General features: G+C 42.7%; 1 protein-coding gene across 1 annotated transcript in view; it reads left to right on the top strand.

Annotated features, from left to right (window-relative positions):
- TIAM1 (TIAM Rac1 associated GEF 1) overlaps positions 1 to 19,694 on the top strand; it is a 444,435-nt gene that overhangs the window by 314,129 nt on the left and 110,612 nt on the right. The window contains exons 13-14 of the mRNA XM_078658396.1: positions 2,318 to 2,404; positions 11,773 to 11,991. Coding sequence (XP_078514522.1) covers positions 2,318 to 2,404; positions 11,773 to 11,991 — 306 coding nt within the window. The remainder of the gene's footprint in view (positions 1 to 2,317; positions 2,405 to 11,772; positions 11,992 to 19,694) is intronic.

The raw sequence follows: 19,694 nt of genomic DNA, 5'->3' as shown, positions 1-19,694 counted from the left end.
ATCTTTTTCTGCAGTGGTTAGAGCTATTTGGCAGAAGCATAAAAAAAAGTATTTTGAAGGCAAACTACAATTTATCAGTGACAGCCCCTCGTAACACTGACTCATATCAACTTTTATCATTAAAAATGCACTCATTTGACAGCATTTATATTTTTTATTATCACGAAACGATTTCTGCTTGTAGAACAGGGATTCCACTCTTCGTGGCACGAGTCCACTGAATATTTATTCCCTAGTCCTCTCTTAATTAGTAATGTTAAAAAAAATACCAACATTACCTGCCATTATGTTTATTTTGAACAAATGAAATATCGTTTATTGCATGTAATTTAGAAGGAAGCATTATGTGACTTTGAAAACTAACATAAAACAAGTCGGGGCTTCAAAGGGACCAGCTCTCAGGCCCGGTAATGATTTAACCCCTTCCCGGCCGTCATGCGTCACGGTGGGCATGTGCGGAGGACGGCCGGGGCCATCTGAATCCCACCCACTATGTAAATCGCCCGCACAGGGCAAAAATGTGCGCTGCGCCAAAGGGGTAAAACCGTCTTTAAAACGGGTTCCTATCGGGCCCTATATTCAAGTCTTTAACTACAGTGGCAAAAACGCTGATCGAGTTCTGAGTAATGAATGTAAAAAAAGCTAAGGTCATCCATGTCAGTGATTTCGTTCCTGTTTATATTTCACAGGTTTCACTACCGTGCATTCCCAAACAGTGCTTGTGTATTTCTTTTATGTCGCATGTTACTCGTGTGTAGTGCATACTTTGCACTGAGCCACCTTCAGGTGTTCAGGAAGAGGCTGAAGGCAGTGCCTGCTTCTTATAGTGCCTCTGGGTCAAAAAGTGCTGAGTACATGGCCATCCAACTCTTGGTCTCTCTGCTGAGAGCACAGAGCAATGGCCAGGTATTCCATTTGCAATTGTGATTCTGTGCAAATGTGTGTGAAGGAGGTACACCACAATAGTCAAAATATTGACAAGGTGAAAGTAAAAGAAAATGCAGTACTTACATTTGAGAGTGCATGTTGTGTGTTTATGGGGTAGTGAAGTGAAGAAGATTCCAGGATGTGCATTCAGGAGAGAACGAAGAAGGTGATGAAGAGGAAAAAGATGAGGTGAATTTAAGATGCAGAAAGGCGAGATGTGGAGAGAAAAATGACGTACAAGTCCAACGCAGAGTGAACGTAGCAAGAGTGACTGAGATGCTCTGAAGACCACTACCCCTTTCACAGGCCTCAGTAAGGTTTCATGCACAGTCTCCGAACTGAAACATTTTATTAATATTTACAACAAAATCATTGGTATTATTCATTTATTTTAAACAGCTAACAACCACTGGCAAAGCCAGTAGTAGTCCTGGCTGGTTTTAGGTGTATGTCAGGTGTCGTGTTATGGAGCTGGATGCAATAACAGAAAGCACAGAGAGGGACCAAAATACGGGTCGGTGTCCCACAATGGAAATGGCAGAAATGTTGGTTACATGTTTAAGCCACACCATAATTACATTGACCTCACTTCTTTTAGAGTCCCCCCCCCCCACATTTTTTCATCCCACTTGAATCCCTGCAATAAGCCATGTGTGTTTATTGAGTCGGAGGGCAATCAACGTGTTTTGAGCTAGCACCAGTGTGCCCACTACAATGTCCATACTAACGTCCATATCTTAAGCAACTTATTCATTCCAAAGCATGTTATTTTCTGCTATTTTTGAAAGCTTATTCAACCAGTGCCTTTATGAAAGTATAGTTGAATATTGTTGTCTCTACTTGTCATCACAGCAGTGTAAAAAAAATACCAAATTACATTAGGGAGAGGATGTGCCCTAACGAATAGAGCGGTCGACCTCAAAGCCGAGGAACCAGGTTCGAGTCTTGGCAGGGACAGCTCAACATCCTGTCTCAAATCACTTACTCTCCCCTCGCCTAATAAAATTAATGTATCAGTCTCAAACACAACTAGTGCTCATGTAAAGTACTGTGATACCTTTGGGTCGTGTTCGCGCTATATAAAACCCAAAAACAAACAAAAAATGTCAAGCTACTGGATTCCTTGTGTTGATTAGACATACTTTTCCTGTAGTGACTTGTAAGATTCAGCATTAACATTGTTTGTGTTGAACTATTATAGAAGTTAGATGTGTTGTAAGGACAGTCCATTTGGAAATGTTATATTGGATTAATCGGCATGAATGGCACAGAACATGTTCAGGGAAATTGATTCTGACTAATATTTCAGTACCATTGAGTTCATAATTTAGGTAAAAATATTTCTTATTTTCTTTTCTTTAAATGTAAGTGTATTTTGATATCTTCATAGGTTTTTCATTGGCGTCTGTGGAAGAAGAAGGGATCCAGCGGCTTTATGTAAACCATATAAAGGAAACTGGTCTAGCTTTTAAGAGAGGTATGAGTATGGGAAAACTGTGCCTTGTCATTTAGTAATCTCTGCACCCAAAACTTTTGTTAATTGACTCTTGACAATTTTGTATGTGTCTCCTTAAAGGTATGTTAAAAATACTAAAGTGCTATATAGGCCTGGGGTCTTGGCACCCACTGTATATACATACATGTTCAAACTAGAGCAGAATGGAACGGAATGGATACTTACAATAAACATTTTTGCTGGAAAATGTGTAGGAGTATCTGTTGCCAGCTACTGCAGTAACCAAGATCCTTTCCAGTTAAAAAGGCAGGCGCCTTCTTGTCTGTTCAGGCAGTGATATGTAATGATGATGAGATTGGCTGAGCAAATATGTTTCCTCTTCACTACAAAACAGAACATGCCAAAAACCGTGATGACCCAGCAGCATATGTCCGTGAACCAGAACAAAGAGAGTTGTCATTAAATAAATTCAACGTTTTGAATGTTAGTCTAATGTGTCTTGCATCTGAATGATATGATATGATATGGAGTAGCTGTAGGGTCACCAAGAGGAAAGTAAATAGCATGTGTGTCTATACATGTCATATCGTATGCAGGACAATGTCCTTCACAATTTGTTGAATGGGAGTGCGACTACAACACATAATTTTGGTTCTCTTTCTTCTGTGCTCCATGTAGACCACCCTCAAGGGATGGTTCTGCCATGAGAGGTGAATGCTAGCACAGCTTTGCCTCTTACATTCCATCTGGCTTCAGTAACATCCACCATTATTTATGACATTGGAACCTGCAATAAAGGGGCATTGACTCTTTAAATAATGTCTTATCTTGCTAGTTTGTGATATTCATGTAAATGTCCTGTTAGTTACAGGGAAAGGAGGTAAGATTTACTGAAAAGAACAATCCACACGAGCGAAGGCAGCAGCATTCCAGCTAATCGAACTGCTGCAGTTGATAGATGTACTTACTGAGCTTTACCTTTCTGTTTTACATCTATCCTTGGCACTACTGCCTGAGAGAAGGTGCCACATGCCACCACAAGGCAGTCATACCTGTTAGAGTGTACTCGAGGAATTTAAGACCGATATGGAAGCAGAACAAAGTAGAAATGGACTTCTAAGTAGAAACTTTACAAGAACTACAGGATTCAAGTAACTACCCATGTATGTAAAATTTTGTTGTAAATAAAACAAAAGTGGTGTTCGAGAAATGTAGTAATATTTACCATGTTCACTCGGGTATTTGTAAAAAAAAAAAAAATAAATAAAGGATGCAGCATCAAAGTAGTCCTCGCTTGAGAATGACCCAAGGCAGGCACTGGGGTTGTGATAAATGCATAGAGGTGCTCTCTCAAATCAATCTTGACAGGCAGGCAGTGTGCAGCCACATGAGAACAAAATATTGGATTCCATCTCTAGATGTGACTTCAATTCCAGGATACAGTATGCACATTAATAACTCTACTGCTCTCTTTTTCACATGCCTGTATGCAATGAAACACCAATTCAAAACATTCCAATCAAATATGACACCAGAGCTGGAACAACTGCCTGGGAAGTTCAAACATAAGACCTGACTTGACCAATCTGAGAATTTGGCAAGTCAGGTAGTCTTTAGGACAGAATTCTTATCAAGTTTTTGGTCTGACATGAACCCAAGTCCTAAATGTTATCAAAATGCACGAACTTGATTTCTGGATCCAGCGGGAGCAATGCACATTTCCACACCACTTGCTATCCACAGTCAAGCATACACAAAAGTAATATCTCGGCAGTAAACTGAGGGAAAGGGGAATGGGATAGGCGAGAAAACAGGAACACTGAATATCACCACTGTGACTTGTCATGTTGCTGAATGTGAAATGGATATTGTTAAAACCTTATCTCTGTATGTACATGCTATGGCACATGATATGCTGCCAGAAATTGTCAATGCGTTATTCTCTGGGATATTGTTGAAACTTTGATTTTAATAGCCCTAAGATTGAGGAAGCTCTATGTGATTGATATTATCAGGGCGTTGGCAACACCCAGCCCCCTTCTTTGCTTAAGACATATACATTCTGTTCTTTTGAGTACACACACTTGGGTTCTGATTTACATTCAAGGTTGTTTCTCACACTGTAATACAAATAAATATTCATTGGGAGTATATAGTTCACAGTGATTCCAATGAATTACTTCCTATGCACCTACCACTACCTTAAATACAATATGTGCATCAAGAAAGTAGCAACAGTCTTGAAAGGTGAAGAGGATACTTCCAGTTCCTCACGTAGATTATAATACAAAGGAGCAATAAAAATATACGTTTATACTCTCTAAGGGTTACCTCGTTAATGCTCTGGTTTTATTCTTAATCAAATAGTGATTGAGGAAAGTGTGTTTTTACGCTGTGTGTCATCAGTGGGCCCCGGGGGAACAAGGGGATGCAATTGTGCACTTTAAGCCTTACTAGTGATGCCATTAAGGTAGATGTTCTAGCTTGTTTTTCCTTCTCTGCTCATAAAAACATGACACTAGCACAGATGCCCAGCGGACGCGCGCAGAGACCGGGTCCAGGACCTATGCCCCTCCTACTCAAAACACCATCACTTATTCGGCTGAACAACTGCGGAACATGCAGGTCTGTATGGAACATTGCTGTGTACCGGTTATTGACCACACAGTCTCCAGCTTTCATTGTAAAACCTGTTCCTTCTGTTTTCAACCTATCCTCTCTCAATCTATGAGTGACACAGAGGGAGAAGGCTTGTGCTCCTTTCTCATAAACTGCTGGTCCTTGGCATATCACAAATTGGATATCTTCTCCCTAATACAGGACAACAGGCCTGATATCTTGTACTTGACAGAAACTTGGGTACACAAGAGCTCTGAACCTGATGTAGTCCGGGCCCTTCCCACAGGGTACAACATTACCTGGCATGATCGAGTAAACAAAGGAGGTGGAGCTATCGCCATCATTCTCAAAATCTGTTTGAAGGGCGTTTCTCCCCTTCCACTCTCATGAATTATGAGAGTCTTTACTTTGCCATCTCCCTTAACGCAACCTTCTCCTTCTCTGGAGCTTTACTATATAGCCGCCCCCCCCCCACGGTCCTACTGCTCACTTTCTCAACACACTCTGAGGTAGTCGCTGATCTGGCTGTAAACAAGACTAACTTTCCTCTGCTTGGAGATTTTAACATTCACGCTGAGGTCAGCATAGTCGGGTCCACCAATCGTCTTCTCCAATATCTCTCTTGTTTACAACTTGAACAAAAGGTCAGGGGTCCCACCCATGGAAAAGGACACACCATTCACCTTCAGGTTCAGCAACCTACTCCTGTTGTCTGATCGGATCATTAGCTGATCCCTATAAACTTTTATCCCCCTGTCTCACCTTATGCCCCCCTCGGCCTAAGACAAAGAAGCATTGTTGGTCCAAATGAAATGAAAACGCTCTGGAATGACAATCTCAGCAACACGAAACCCAACCTGGTGGAGTGTATCTCAGGGGCAAATTCCAGGTTCTGTAACTGGAACAATGACTTGTTAGACCTAGTTCTACCAGAAAAACGTACAAGGGCCCGCAGAAGTCGAGCCAGTCACCATAGTTCTCCCCTACCTTGCTGATACTAAAGAAGCATTGTAAGTAATTAGAGAGGAAATGGGGGAGGCATTATCAGAAAGCAAGTAGGTTAGAATACCGGGAAGCAGTCAAGACTCTACCAGTCCGAGATTAGAAATGCCAGGCAACTATTCCATTAAAATTGAGAATGCATCAAATTCACCTTGGGAAATATTTTAAATCATTAGTGGAGGTGAGCTATGACGGCCCATCCCCAGAACCTTCAAATGTCCACTGCAATTAGTTAGCTTTGTTCTTCTCAAAGAAGATCTTAGACATGTATTCATAGTTTCCAGGCAACGATGAGGAAGCTATGCACTTGGTAGTTTCAACCCCATCAATTTGTCAAAATGTTAGCCTTTTGGCCCTTCCCCTGATTTTTCAAGATCAACTCCTGACCTTATTCAGCCAACTGAAATCAGGATCTTCTCTGGACCTAGCCCCTTCCGTATCTTGGCTCTAGTTCCAGTGATTATTTCTAAGGTTCTATTCAAATTATTGAACACGTCACTTTCCTCTGGCTTAAACCTCCCAAAAATGGAAATGCACTGTGATTAACCCCTGCCGAAAAATAACAAATCTTGACCCCTTGTGTCTAGAAAATGATAGACCCTTCTCCCTGCTGCCAGGTATATCCAAACCTATGGAGAAACCTATTAGTCACCATTTCACCATGTTCTTCGAATCTAAAAATCTTCTCTAGTGCACCAAAACTGGATTCAGACCATTAAATGGCACTGAGACAGCACTGTTCGCTGTAACTGGAGACCTTAGACAACTTCTTGATCAGAGTGGCACAGCAGTGGTCATTCTACTGGATCTCAGCACAGCCTTCGACTCAGTGTACCACACAACACTTGTCGAGGGCTCATGGAGGTGGGGATCGGACACTGTGTGTTACAATGGCTTAAATCCCCCCTCGAGGATAGAACTTTTCTGGTGTGGGACCAAGTATGTTTTTCTGATATTCTGTCCTTGAAATGTGGAGTACCTCAGGGCTCCACATTAAGTCCCCCTCTGTTCAACATTTATCTGTGCCCTCTTGCAAAACTAGTTTAGGCTTTCGGCCTGTCTATAGTGTTGTATGTGGATGATACACAATTAGTTGTATAGATCACTCCAAAACAAGGATCTAGCCACAATCAACGTGTCCCCTATCTTAAAGAGGTAGCCAATTGGATGGCCAATTGCTTCCTCAAACTAAACGAGGACAAGATGGAGCTCATGTTGTTAGACAATAATAAGACTTTGAGAGAGCCTCTCCGCTGGCCAGAATGCCTAGGAGCTGCTCCAACCCCAAAAAATGAAATAAAAAGCCTGGGCATCTGGTTAGATGATATGCTTACAATGGATGGGCAGGCAAACTCGAATAGCTGCAAAATGCTGTGGCATTCTCAGACTTCTGAGGAAATTGCTAGAACTTTTGCCCATTCTGGCCCAGACACTCGTCATCCAGGCCTTGATTATCTCCTGGCAGGATTACAGGAATTCTCTATATTTTGGGTAACCCTTGCTAAGTCAAGAAGAGGCTGCAAATAATCCAAAATGCCATTGCTACTCTCCTCTTCAAAATTCCAAGGCACCAATCCACAAGGAGGACCTTGTTTGACCTTCATTTGTTACCTATGGAGCAACGAGTTCAGTGTAAATCTGTGTGCATCACCTACAGGCCTTGCTACAGGAAGGGGTCTCAAATTCTTTTCACCCTGGTTGAACCTTACTACCTGGATAGGTAGTAAGCCACATGTTCTCTCGCAACAACTCCCAGTATCTGTAGATCCAGATGGGGTGGCCGCTCCTTTAAATTTCTAGCATCTAAACTCTGGAACTCCATAACTCCTTGCCTCTCACACTATGTCAGTCGGATTCTGAATTGGCCTTCAGGAAGGCCCTAAAGACATGGCTTTTCCCTAATCTTCTTCAGGTAACATCGTAGCTGGGCTGACACTGTGATCTGCAGGTAAATTCAGCGCTGGGAACCTCTGGGTAGCCATGCACTATACAAATTGACCAGATTAGATTAGAATGGTACTTTAAACTGTTCAAGTTTGTTTCCAAAATACGATCAGAATCCTTTGCCTACTTCTTTGTATCCTTAAAAACTTCTCTGTATTTAACTTTAACTTCAAACATGCTTCCAAATTTAAACAATCTCCATGTTTTTTGCAAGTTCTGGTAACAACGCCCCAGTATCTTGATTGCTTAGTGGGCCACGTATCTTGATGCCTAGAAAGGATGCTCTGTGCCATGCAGAAAATTATACTTAGTGTCTTCAAAATGACAGCAGACATTTCAAAACATTGTGAGTGTTCTGTGGCATCACGAGAAACTTAGTTTCTAATATGTGCATTTTCCAGAGATGCAAAGTCTTTTGCCTAGTTGCATCCTTTTTGTGGGTGCACTACCAGCCTTTCTTTCCCTGCAATAAGCAAAGCATTAATGAATATGGAGTATAATGCTTGGCGGTAATGAAGTCGCAGAAAATGGGACTGTTCCACAGATCATAACAGAGAGGTCCTTTGACAGCATCCTGTTAGTCAAACAGCTCCAGTAGTCATTAGAAAAAAATCATACTTATGAGGCCTACAAAAGTATACCAATTTATGCAATTTATTTATAGAATGGATATGGTGCATGGACATTCAAGTGCTTACGAAAATTGAGGGGATAACAATGCTAATAAATTGCAGCATAGTTAAAACAAGAGTTTTTTTATGTTTAATGACCTGTATTGAAATTTGCACATAAGGTTACACAGTATACAAACAAAGTTTCAGCAAATAACGAGGAAAGAAAGAAAAACAACATCTGTTACATACATCGTAAAGGCACTTGTACATTAGTGGCATACAGCTTAATTTAGGGAGATCTGAAAGGAAATACTGTGGCACATATTCTTTTTTTATGAACCTCATACAAAAAGTGATCAGAAAGATGTACAGTGAATCCATGTTGATGATCCTGATAGATTCTGCTTGAATATGCAAGACACAGGATTCACAAATGATGTCCAAAGCACCACGCTCGAAAGTACAAGCAGGTTGCATGCTATTGATTGTGAAAAGTTGTGTCTTTCGTAGCTGTTTCTTGACTGAAAAGGGACAAAAATGTACACCTCTTGGTTTCTGAGGGGCCAGTTCATTCAATCCATTAGAGTAATGTATGTGCCATGCACATATACAAGGTTCATACCCAAAGTACATTGTAGTTTCATGTTAAACAATTGAACTTTCCATAAATTAGTTTAGGTACATGCTATGTAAGTATTATTGCATTATTGAGTGAAAACTAAGGAAAACGAAGCAATGGTATTTCTCCTTTAGAAATACAAAATAGCCAATGGCCATCGCCAAGGCTTGCCAGTGCAGATGGATTGCCCACCTCGCACAACATTGTTAAAAAATTAAGCCAGCAACGTATATCTATCGAAACCCGTAACTCACTCAAAAAAAGCTCTAGAAGTTAGTGTCCCTTTTTGTGGAGTATTTTTTGGCCAGGTATTTGGAAAGCAGCAACTTAGTTTTGCTCATGCATTCACAACGCCCCAGTGTATTGAAACTGATACTAACATAGCTGCAAATGTGAGACAAGTGGTGCTTAAGAAATGAAAGCTCAGACAGCCTCTAATGCACCACCTGTCTAAGAATACTAGAGCAATATAGCTCGCGACTGACTGTTATACCAACCTTTAAAGCCGCTCTCTTCCATTTAAAGGCCCAAACGGCAGGTGAGTGACTGTCATAAGAGGACGAGAGCTTTTATAATACTATTAGAACATTTATCCCACTGAGGGAAAATGTGATTTCTATGATAAAGCATTTTCATAAACGTTCATCCCTTATCTCAATGTTATTGAACTTTTCAATTACTTGCTGTATGATTTTGTAGGAGTTGCCATTGTTTTTGACAATGGGGAATTCTATTACGCATAAACAAAACCAGCTTTATGTGAAAGTCAGCAATATTGAGCCCTTTATTTTAAGTCTATTTTAAATCTTTTGTCTAAGGGCCTCTTGCAAAATTGTGAATAGTAAAGAGATGCCTTGCTGTTATCCTCTAATTTATTTACTGTGGTTTGAGCATTAGGGTTAGCACATACTGACTTGAATGAGTCTTTTATTTAGTAGGAAATCAATTTTGCCAGTGCTGTTCAGAGAAAGCCAAACTCAAAGTTTGGAACAATGTTGAGAATGCAAGAAGACTAGAGGTAGTGTGTTCAAATATGGTTCTCTTACTGCATGCAACTAGTTACATATGACTAACAACAAATCACAAAGTTCCAGCAGAATTAATGCAATTGTTAATCCTTGACATGATATCCTAAATTCATTTACAGCATCCTGATGTATATGTTTTCTTCCAACCTGGCTGGAAGAAACCTTGTTAAGCCCTGCGCTGTGAGTGAAGACCGCAGCAGAACCAGATTGGACCAGACTATCTATACTTTCCTCTATCTTGTCTTTATTACAAACGTGTGTCTTTGCCAAAAAGGGCAGGGGGCATACCCGTTTAAAAGTCTGCATCCCTCAATTATATAATAGAGAACTTAATAAAGGTATTTCTGGCAGTAAAAGGTCATTAAACATTTTTTCCTTTCCTCATTAGAAAAATGCTGATTCAACCTGACCAAATTCCTTTTGTGTTGCTTTTAAGCTGACCGCTAAAATGTAATGTAAAAAAAAATGACATGAAGGTTTAAAGTGTTACCTTCACAAAATACTACTATTCAGTTCATTCTTTTGCTGTTTGATCCCGCACTTTCTCTGCCTCGTCCATCCTTTTGCCACTTATTCTATATTCTCCTTAATAAAAATTGCCTCTGTGCATGCATGTATAAGGGTTTTTATAACGCACACCTTGCTGATAAGCAGTGGAGCCTAGTACATAGTGCAAGATGAATAAAGTATGTGTGCGGCAATGGTTCCTCTTCTGGTTTACACAGGGCTCAGGGGGAACTTGAGGTTCATTATTGATGTCATGCTCAGTAAACAGACATGGTTTTGGCACTGGACTGCAGTGGGATGTTGGTCCTATGCCTTAACTCAAAAACGTAGTGACCACTACAGCCTCCCTCCTATTCTTGCTCTACGTTGAGGCTGCAGTGAGAAACAAATACAACTTTGATCATTGGTAATTAGTCTGGATAATGATTGCCAGGTTCATTTTAGGAAGACACATCATCAGCAGGATGATGACAAGCTATCAGCAGAGAATCTGAGCCTTAATTTTGCATGGTCCAAATCCTACGAGTAGAGACTCAAGAATGTAGACATGTATGTAATGAAAATAGGGATGTGAGTATATGATAAACATTCAATTTCTTAAACAGAATAAATGCAGTAAAAAATGCAAGAGTTTTTCAGCAAGTAGTACTTTTAGAAGCTTGTAATACCTGATTAGGTAGAAAGGGGTCAGGCTTGTGAAAAATGGTGAAGAATATATATATTTTAACACATCATGTGGTGAACACATGTAGTCCACTGTCCATAGAACACCTTAAAGGAACATGTCAAAAACAAAACTGTGAATGAAATGTAAACTTAAAAGGAACAGAAAAGCTAGAGGAGAATACTATTGAGCAAGCATGGCACTGCTGGAGTACACACAGGTTCTATTTGTAAATTGGCAGAATGGATGATGTGTGGATCTTATTAAAAGTACTAGGGTTGTTTACGGAAAAGGATTTATCAAAGTTATAAGAGCATACTGGTTTAATTAGTATATGAATGACTGGTGTACAGTTCATGCTGATATTCCTAACACGTGTTTTTTTGTCTTAGGTCTTAAAGTCGGTGATGAAATTATTGCGATAAATTCCAAAGCCGCAAAGAATCTGAACTCGTCAATCTTAAAACATTTCCTTGCTCAGCCGTCGTTGTGCCTTACAGTGCAGACAGTGCCTGAAATAAAGGAAGGTCAGCGATTATTGCAGCCTCCACCACGCCGTTCCGATCAATTGACCGATGTGACTGACAGTGGATATGATTTCAGCAGTCCAGGTAGGATAAATTGCCTTGTTTCCTTTGCATGTACAAATGAAACTTGTCTCATATGTTGAATACCATGAGCTTCTCTTGGGCACAAATGAATATGAATGCATTCAAGTCATCAGATTGATTTCTGTTTTGGCAAACTAATGCATTAAACAGTATTGTGGGAAACCTGAAAGCCACATTACAGCATAATTTCTGCATTACCGCATAATGCATGTGCAGATTCATCTTGACCAGCCACCATGCTAAAGACATAGCTGAAAGATCTCAGGCCAAGGTTTACAATTATTTCTTTGATTTATTTAATGCATTATTTGTACATCTATGTAATCAGGGATATTGAAAACCATGTGTTGGTCCTTTTGGATAATTCAGAGTGCCTGACAAATTAAAAACAGTTGTTGATAAGAGGGGAGGGTGGAGCCCAGTTGGACGGGTTAGGTGAACGCTGTCTAAACTTATTCCGCCTCAGTCCCTAGTTTTAGTTAAAGGCCACTCTAACTAGATCACTCTTGAAAGGTTTCCTGAGCTTCATGTGAATTGCTACAGATCTCAAGTGTGGGTTAAATGCCTTCCAAAGTCTATGTCCTTGCACACTCAGGGACGTGACTCTGTTTCACCCTTTTGGGCAATCATTGGTCAATCATATGAGTGGGCATTCACAATAGTACTCTGGTGAGTATGTAGCTATACAGAACTTTTGCTTCAAGATGCTTCATTGATGATGCACAGGACCTTAAATGTAATCCTTGCACCTACTGGAAGCTAATGGAGTGCTTTGATGGTGGGTTTTATGTGGTGTGGCTTATGAAAGTTAAGGCTCCTGCTGGTTGCTTAGCTCTGAGGTCTTTCAGAAGAGCTGCATGTTCATACCCTTTGCCACTGTTTTCAGTTAAGGAGTAAAGGCAAGATTGGCATCAAAGAGAATTCTCTGATCTGTTACTTAATAATTTGTACTATTATTGGTTAGTTAATTTCCTAAACCGTGTCTGTCCGATATTTAAATAAAAACAATTATAAACTACAAAAGAGTAATCACAAATGAAAGAAGCTATTTTAAACAATATAAAATAATTAACATAGCTTATTTTCTGTATCTTTTAATATGACACTAAAGCTACTCAAGATCTACTACTTGTTACAATGGCATTTATTAAGCTTGAATCACAAAACACTCTGAACAGTGCATCAGAAAAAATATTTAAGACATTTGGGGTCTAATTACATCAAATTTACACTCGTGCAAATGGAGCATATGTGCTCTTGTGCTGTAATTTGCACTTCTCCAGCAATGATTGACGCTAGCAAGTTTTCTCTAGTACTTTTACAATAACCATTTGTCTCCTGTTGCAGACATGGAGAAAATGGATTGTGAAACAATTAGATTTTTGGCATTAATCCTTTATCCACGTCTAATACGGTATTCTCAAAGACAAAGTGATGATCCATGACTAAATACATTTTTTTTTTTAATTAACATTTATTTCGAAGCAAACGGATTATGCCTCAAACTAAATGTAACGATGAACTGGGATGCTACCAGAGTAATTACCAGTGCCAAGCATTCCATCCATCACTTTTTGTATACTTTAGTTTGTTAAACTAAATTTAAACGTGCACCTTTTAAAAGTAGCGAAAATGCTTTACTTCCAGTAAGCATTATTTCAACAACAGTTTAGAAAATTCACTGTGCTTCATTGTTTTCTCTTTAGAACTATCTTTGTGTAATGTGGACTGCTTGGGCCATTCCCTATTATTTTAGCAGCAAAAATGGTTCAAAGGAGGCGTTGAGTACATTTGAATCCAGGGCCGAGTTTTTAAGCTGGCACTTAGAGAGTCATGGAAAAATACCCCAAAGAATTTAACATTGGTATTTATCAATCTACCACACCAATTACAAAAAGTTATTCCAGACACTTTTAGCTAAATATCTCTAATAAAATGAGAATAGAGCTGGCTTGCCTTTATGGCAGCCGTCTTATGTGAAGTCTGGTAGAGGAGGGCAAATTAATAATCAACACATGCTTGAAATCTGCATTGGATGCCGCTGACACAGTCAGTAGGCAGATGATAATGGAAACATCCATGAGCAGACAAACCGGGTATCTGGTTTTCAAAGTGAGGTTCAGGCAAACATCATTAACACACTTTTGACAGGGGAGACCCTGTTCAGAGCTACACCAGACAGCACAGTACAGCAGGTTAAAAATGACAATGACACTGCAAAGGCCATGGGGATCTTGCAGTTCTGGTGTCCACCAAGAAGGGGAACAACCCCGGTGAGATGAGCCACAGGCTGGGAAAGTTTTCGTGGCGCAATGCCACAACCATTCTACCAACAGCCAGCTTCATGCCAAGGACTGCAGTGACAGTAGTAAGTAGTTCACAACACTGCAGCGTTAGCCCATTCGGGCCAGAGGCAGAAAAGGGTGACTGCTTTCCAGGGGGGCCAGCTCCTTCAGCAAGTGACTTGCTGAATGGGTCATTGACAATTCTTCATGCAGTTCACCACATGTACCATGTATGGAGGCTGATGACCTCCCACATCTCAGGTTAACACTGGTTGCACTTGTGGTGGCTAGTTAGTTCTTCTTGGTGTTCTGCCGTAGGGGAAAGTGGCTGAGTTTCTTTTCCTGGATAGTCTCTCATCCTTCAGGTTCAGCAATGCACTTCTTTCCTCTCTGAGGAGGCAGGTCGACTTCTAGAATATTAGGCAGATGCACTATACTCCAGTAAGTTGTGCAGACCCCAGGTGGCGCCTCCTCACCTATGAGAGACTGGCTGTCAGACACCAGCTCTGGATTGTGGTCGCTCTTCCTGTACTCTGTGGAGCATTCTCTTAACTGGTCAATAAGAAAGTAGATCTGCAACAAAGAGGAATGGTTAGGGTCCCACCTTTATACTGGTTTTACCTGAAATGGGATGTTAATCCACTAGTAAGAGTCAAGAAACTGGTTTGGGTGGTTCTTTTTAAAATGTAATTTTCTGCCTGCAGTGCAGAAAGTCTATATGCAAGTTGATGGCTCCCTCAACAGATAGTGAAGATGCTGTCTCCAAACAGGGATAGCCAGAATATAAGCACAATGAAGTGTGAAGACTCTGCACCTGGCTGTCATCAGCCTTCATGAAGTATCACTCAAGAAAAGGCAAAAGGGTAGACCCTATCTAGACACTTCCTCGCCCTAACAAAATAAATCTGCTGACTCAACCGCATTCTCTTATTATGAAATAAATGACAGCAGACGTGAAGGACTAATCATCAGTGCAATGCTAAAAGGCCCTCAGATAATTTCTAAAGGTATCCCTGTTTCCATCCTCCCACACTTCAGTAACTGGGGCTGCTCCATTTAGCTCCAGGAATATGACAATACACTTCAAATCAAATCAAAATATCTTTATTCGGATTCCATATGTGAAAACCATAAAAGTACATAAAAACACAATAAAATATTTAAAAAGTCATTATTCATTCGTTGTAAAAGAATTATAAAAACTGTTCTACGTCATTATAAATTTGTGCGGTGTCTAATACACTTCAATCTCTGGCCAATTTAATAGCAGACTCATGAACTAGCAGAAGGGAACTCTGGGCCTGAGAAAGGCAGTGAAGCTCCTCCTGTTGGTGACAAAGCATGGGCAAAGTCACTATAGTTCTTTGGTAAAGTAACCACAACTAGTAAACGTTGCCATGGGTCTCAGGTCAAGAAGTGCAATACACCATCCAGTTGGATAGGGCATCAGAAAGTAAGATGAATGAGTTTTGCAGCGTGAATCTTTCTGGATTCACTATGCTGTGCATATTCCGCAATCTGGTGGTTGGGTCCGGAATCGTAGTCTTTTTTCTCTTTTTTTTGTCGTAGCCCAGGTGGGCGTCGACGTCCCACCATTTGGTGTACCTTCGGTGATGTCGGTGTGCTTCCGGCGGAAGCTACCACCCTTGGTGACCGTCCTGCTTTCAGCAGAAGCGGCCGCTCCACACGCTGCTCCCTGCCTCCTCACCTGGTATCTGTGCTGCCTGCAATTGTATTTGTGCCATTTACATCGCGCTAATTGTGGATTGCTGCTCCCTGCCTCTTCACCTGGTATCTGTGCTGCCTGCAATTGTTTATTTGTGCCATTTACATCGCGCTAATTGTGGATTGCTGCTCCCTGCCTCCTCACCTGGTATCTGTGCTGCCTGCAATTGTATTTGTGCCATTTACATCGCGCTAATTGTGGGTTGTGCCCCAGTCTTGTGTAGATATTGGCTGCTTGCGGCCATTTTGTTTGTTGTTGTGCTGCCTCCTTGCCCTGATCTCCACCCCGCCTCCCAGCTGACCCTCCCTCACCCCTCCCCCCTCCACTATCCGCATATGACAGATGCATTTTCGCGCAGCGTTCACGCGCAGCGGTCGCGCCCTATGCGCGCCGAAGGTGCGCCAAAGGTAAGCCCGTCTGCGTCCGTCCGCTCCTGGACCGCGCCCAGCGCCAGACCCCCTGGCCCCCGCAAACCGCACTCTGGCCGCATTAAGTATGATGCAGCCACCCTCCTAGCCCTCAACCCCGGACGTACTCCCCAATGCTACGAAGCTGCCCCAGGTCGTACTCATGGGCCCTTCGCCTGCCACTCCTGCAAATTCACCAGCGTCAAGACCCTTACCACATCCACTAACCCCAAACACAGATCCGACCCTAACCACCTGAAATGTATCCTGCTGAACACCCGCTCGGTCCACAGACACGCCACTGAACTCTGGGATCTACTCGACGTTATATCACCAGACGTCGCCTTCCTCACTGAAACATGGATGAATGCATCATCAACACCCGACATCGTCATAGCCATCCCGGACAATTACAAGATCATCCGTAAAGACCGCACCGTCCAAACAGGAGGAGGCATCGCCATCGTCCATAAAAACACCATCAAAATCACGACCAGCTCCGACGTTAACCTTACCACCGCCGAACACCTCCACTTCCAGGTCCACACTGACCCCAGAACCACACTCAGAGGCACCCTCATCACAGGCCTCCAGGAACACGTAAACAATTCAGCGAGGACATCACTGACTTCATCAGTCCACATGCCCTCGCCTCCGAGAACTACATCCTACTAGGAGACCTCAACTTCCACCTGCAAAAGAATAACGACAGCAACACCACCACCCTTCTGGACAACCTGACCAATCTCGGACTCAAACAACTTGTTGACACCCCCACCCACATAGCCGGACATACGCTAGACCCAATCTTCACTTCCAGCAAACACATCTCCTTCGATCGCACCACAGCTCTCCACTGGACGGACCACAGTTGTGTTCACTTCAGCTACAAAACCACCTCGACCCACAACCCCCACGACCTATTCCCCGAAGAAAATGGAACAAAATCACCACCGACCAACTCCTCACATCGCTCAACCAAAACCCACCCGCCCTCTCACCGGACCCTAACCAAGCTGCCATCGAATTCAAACAATGGATCACTCACAGCGCTGACGATTTAGCACCCTTGAAAAACCATCACACCAAACAAGACAGCAAAAAGGCCCCCTGGTTCAACGATGACCTTAAAAAATCCAAGAAACTTTGCCGTACTCTCGAGAAAACATGGAGAAAAAACCCAACCACCGACAACATGACCACCTTCAAGGCAGCCACCCGCAAACACCACCAGCTGATTCGATCCACCAAGAAATCAGCATTCAAGAATCGACTCGACAACAATGCCCATAACAGCAAGGAACTATTCAATATCGTCAAAGAATTTACCAACCCCACCGCAGCCTCAAACGACATCACTCCCTCCCAAGACCTCTGCGATTCGTTATCCTCCTTCTTCTACAACAAAATTGCCGACATACATAACAGCTTCGAAAACAGTACCAACGAACAATCCTCCCCACCCCCCTCAGAACCTATACCGCCCTCTAACAATCTCAACGCCTGGAACCCAATCACCACCGAAGACACTATCCGCCTAATGAATTCCATCCACTCTGGATCGCCAACCGACCCATGTCCCCACCACATCTTCAACAAAGCAGACTCCATCATCGCACCCCACCTCCGTGATGTTATCAACTGCTCCTTCAACTCTGCTGCCTTCCCAGAAAGCTGGAAACATGCCGAAGTCAGCGCCCTCCTGAAGAAACCCACAGCAGACCCCTCTGAACTCAAAAACTACCGCCCAATATCCCTCCTCCCTTTCCCGGCAAAAGTCCTCGAGAAAGCCGTCAATAGCCAACTCGCCGCCTTCCTCGAAGCCAGCAACTCCCTCGATCCCTCACAGAACGGCTTTCGAGCCAAACACAGCACCGAAACCGCCCTCATCGCAGCCACAGACGACATCCGAACACTACTGGACAACGGAGAAACAGTGGCCCTCATTCTACTCGACCTCTCCGCCGCCTTCGACACAGTCTGTCATAGCACCCTCATACAACGCCTCAACAACATCGGAATACAAGGAAAAGCGTTAGACTGGATCGTCTCGTTCCTCGCCGGAAGAACCCAGAGAGTACGACTTCCTCCATTCAAATCAGAGGCTACCGAAGTCATTTGCGGTGTACCACAAGGATCATCACTCAGTCCCACCCTCTTCAACGTTTACATGAGTCCACTCGCATCCATCGCGCGTCAACACAACCTTAACATCATCTCCTACGCTGACGACACCCAGCTGATCCTTTCCCTCACCAAAGACCCTAACTCCGCCAAAACCAATCTTCACGAAGGTATGAAAGATGTAGCCGAATGGATGAAAAACAGCCGCCTAAAACTTAACTCAGACAAAACGGAGGTGCTCATCCTAGGATCATCCCCCTCTGCCTGGGACGACTCATGGTGGCCTCCGGCTCTGGGCACAGCACCCACACCCACAGATCACGCACGCAACCTGGGCTTCATCCTAGATTCCTCACTGTCGATGGCCAGACAAGTCCACGCCGTCTCATCCTCCTGCTTCAACGTACTTCGTATGCTCAAAAAAATCTTCCGTTGGATCCCCTCCGAGACAAGAAAAACAGTCACCCACGCACTAGTCACGAGTCGACTGGACTACGGAAACACCCTCTACGCCGGAATTACAGCCAAATTACTGAAAAAACTCCAACGTATCCAAAACGCATCAGCGAGACTCATTTTGGACATCCCTCGCCAAAATCACATTACCGGCCACCTAAAAGACCTCCACTGGCTCCCCATCAACAAGAGAATAACATTCCATCTCCTCACCCACGCACACAAGGCCCTCTACAAACTAGGGCCCGAATGCCTCAACACTCGACTATCCTTCTACACACCCACCCGCCAATTAAGATCCTACAATCAAGGCCTCGACGCAATTCCGCGTATCCAAAGATCCACCATGGGAGGTAGATCCTTCTCCTACTTGGCGGCCAAGACCTGGAACTCACTCCCCACCCACCTCCGCCTTACACAGAACCACATCTCCTTCAGAAAAGAACTTAAAACCTGGCTATTCGATAAATAATGAACCCCATCCCCAAGCGCCTTGAGACCCTCTGGGTGAGTAGTGCGCTATATAAATTCTTGAACTTGAACTTGGGCGCCATCTTCAGATTCTTTTTTCCGCCGTTGGGTCTGGATCGTCGCGTGAAGCTCCAGAAGTTTTGGAGGAGGAAAGGAGAAAATACAGCAAATCTTCAACGGTGAAGACCTGAGAAGATCGAGAGAAGAGGACCTTTAGAAAAGAGACGACGAAGA

Source organism: Lissotriton helveticus, chromosome 8 (assembly GCF_964261635.1).
Source record: "Lissotriton helveticus chromosome 8, aLisHel1.1, whole genome shotgun sequence".
Taxonomy (NCBI): domain Eukaryota; kingdom Metazoa; phylum Chordata; class Amphibia; order Caudata; family Salamandridae; genus Lissotriton; species Lissotriton helveticus.
Note: the sequence above shows the minus strand (reverse complement) of the source record. Positions and strands in the feature narration are given on the sequence as shown.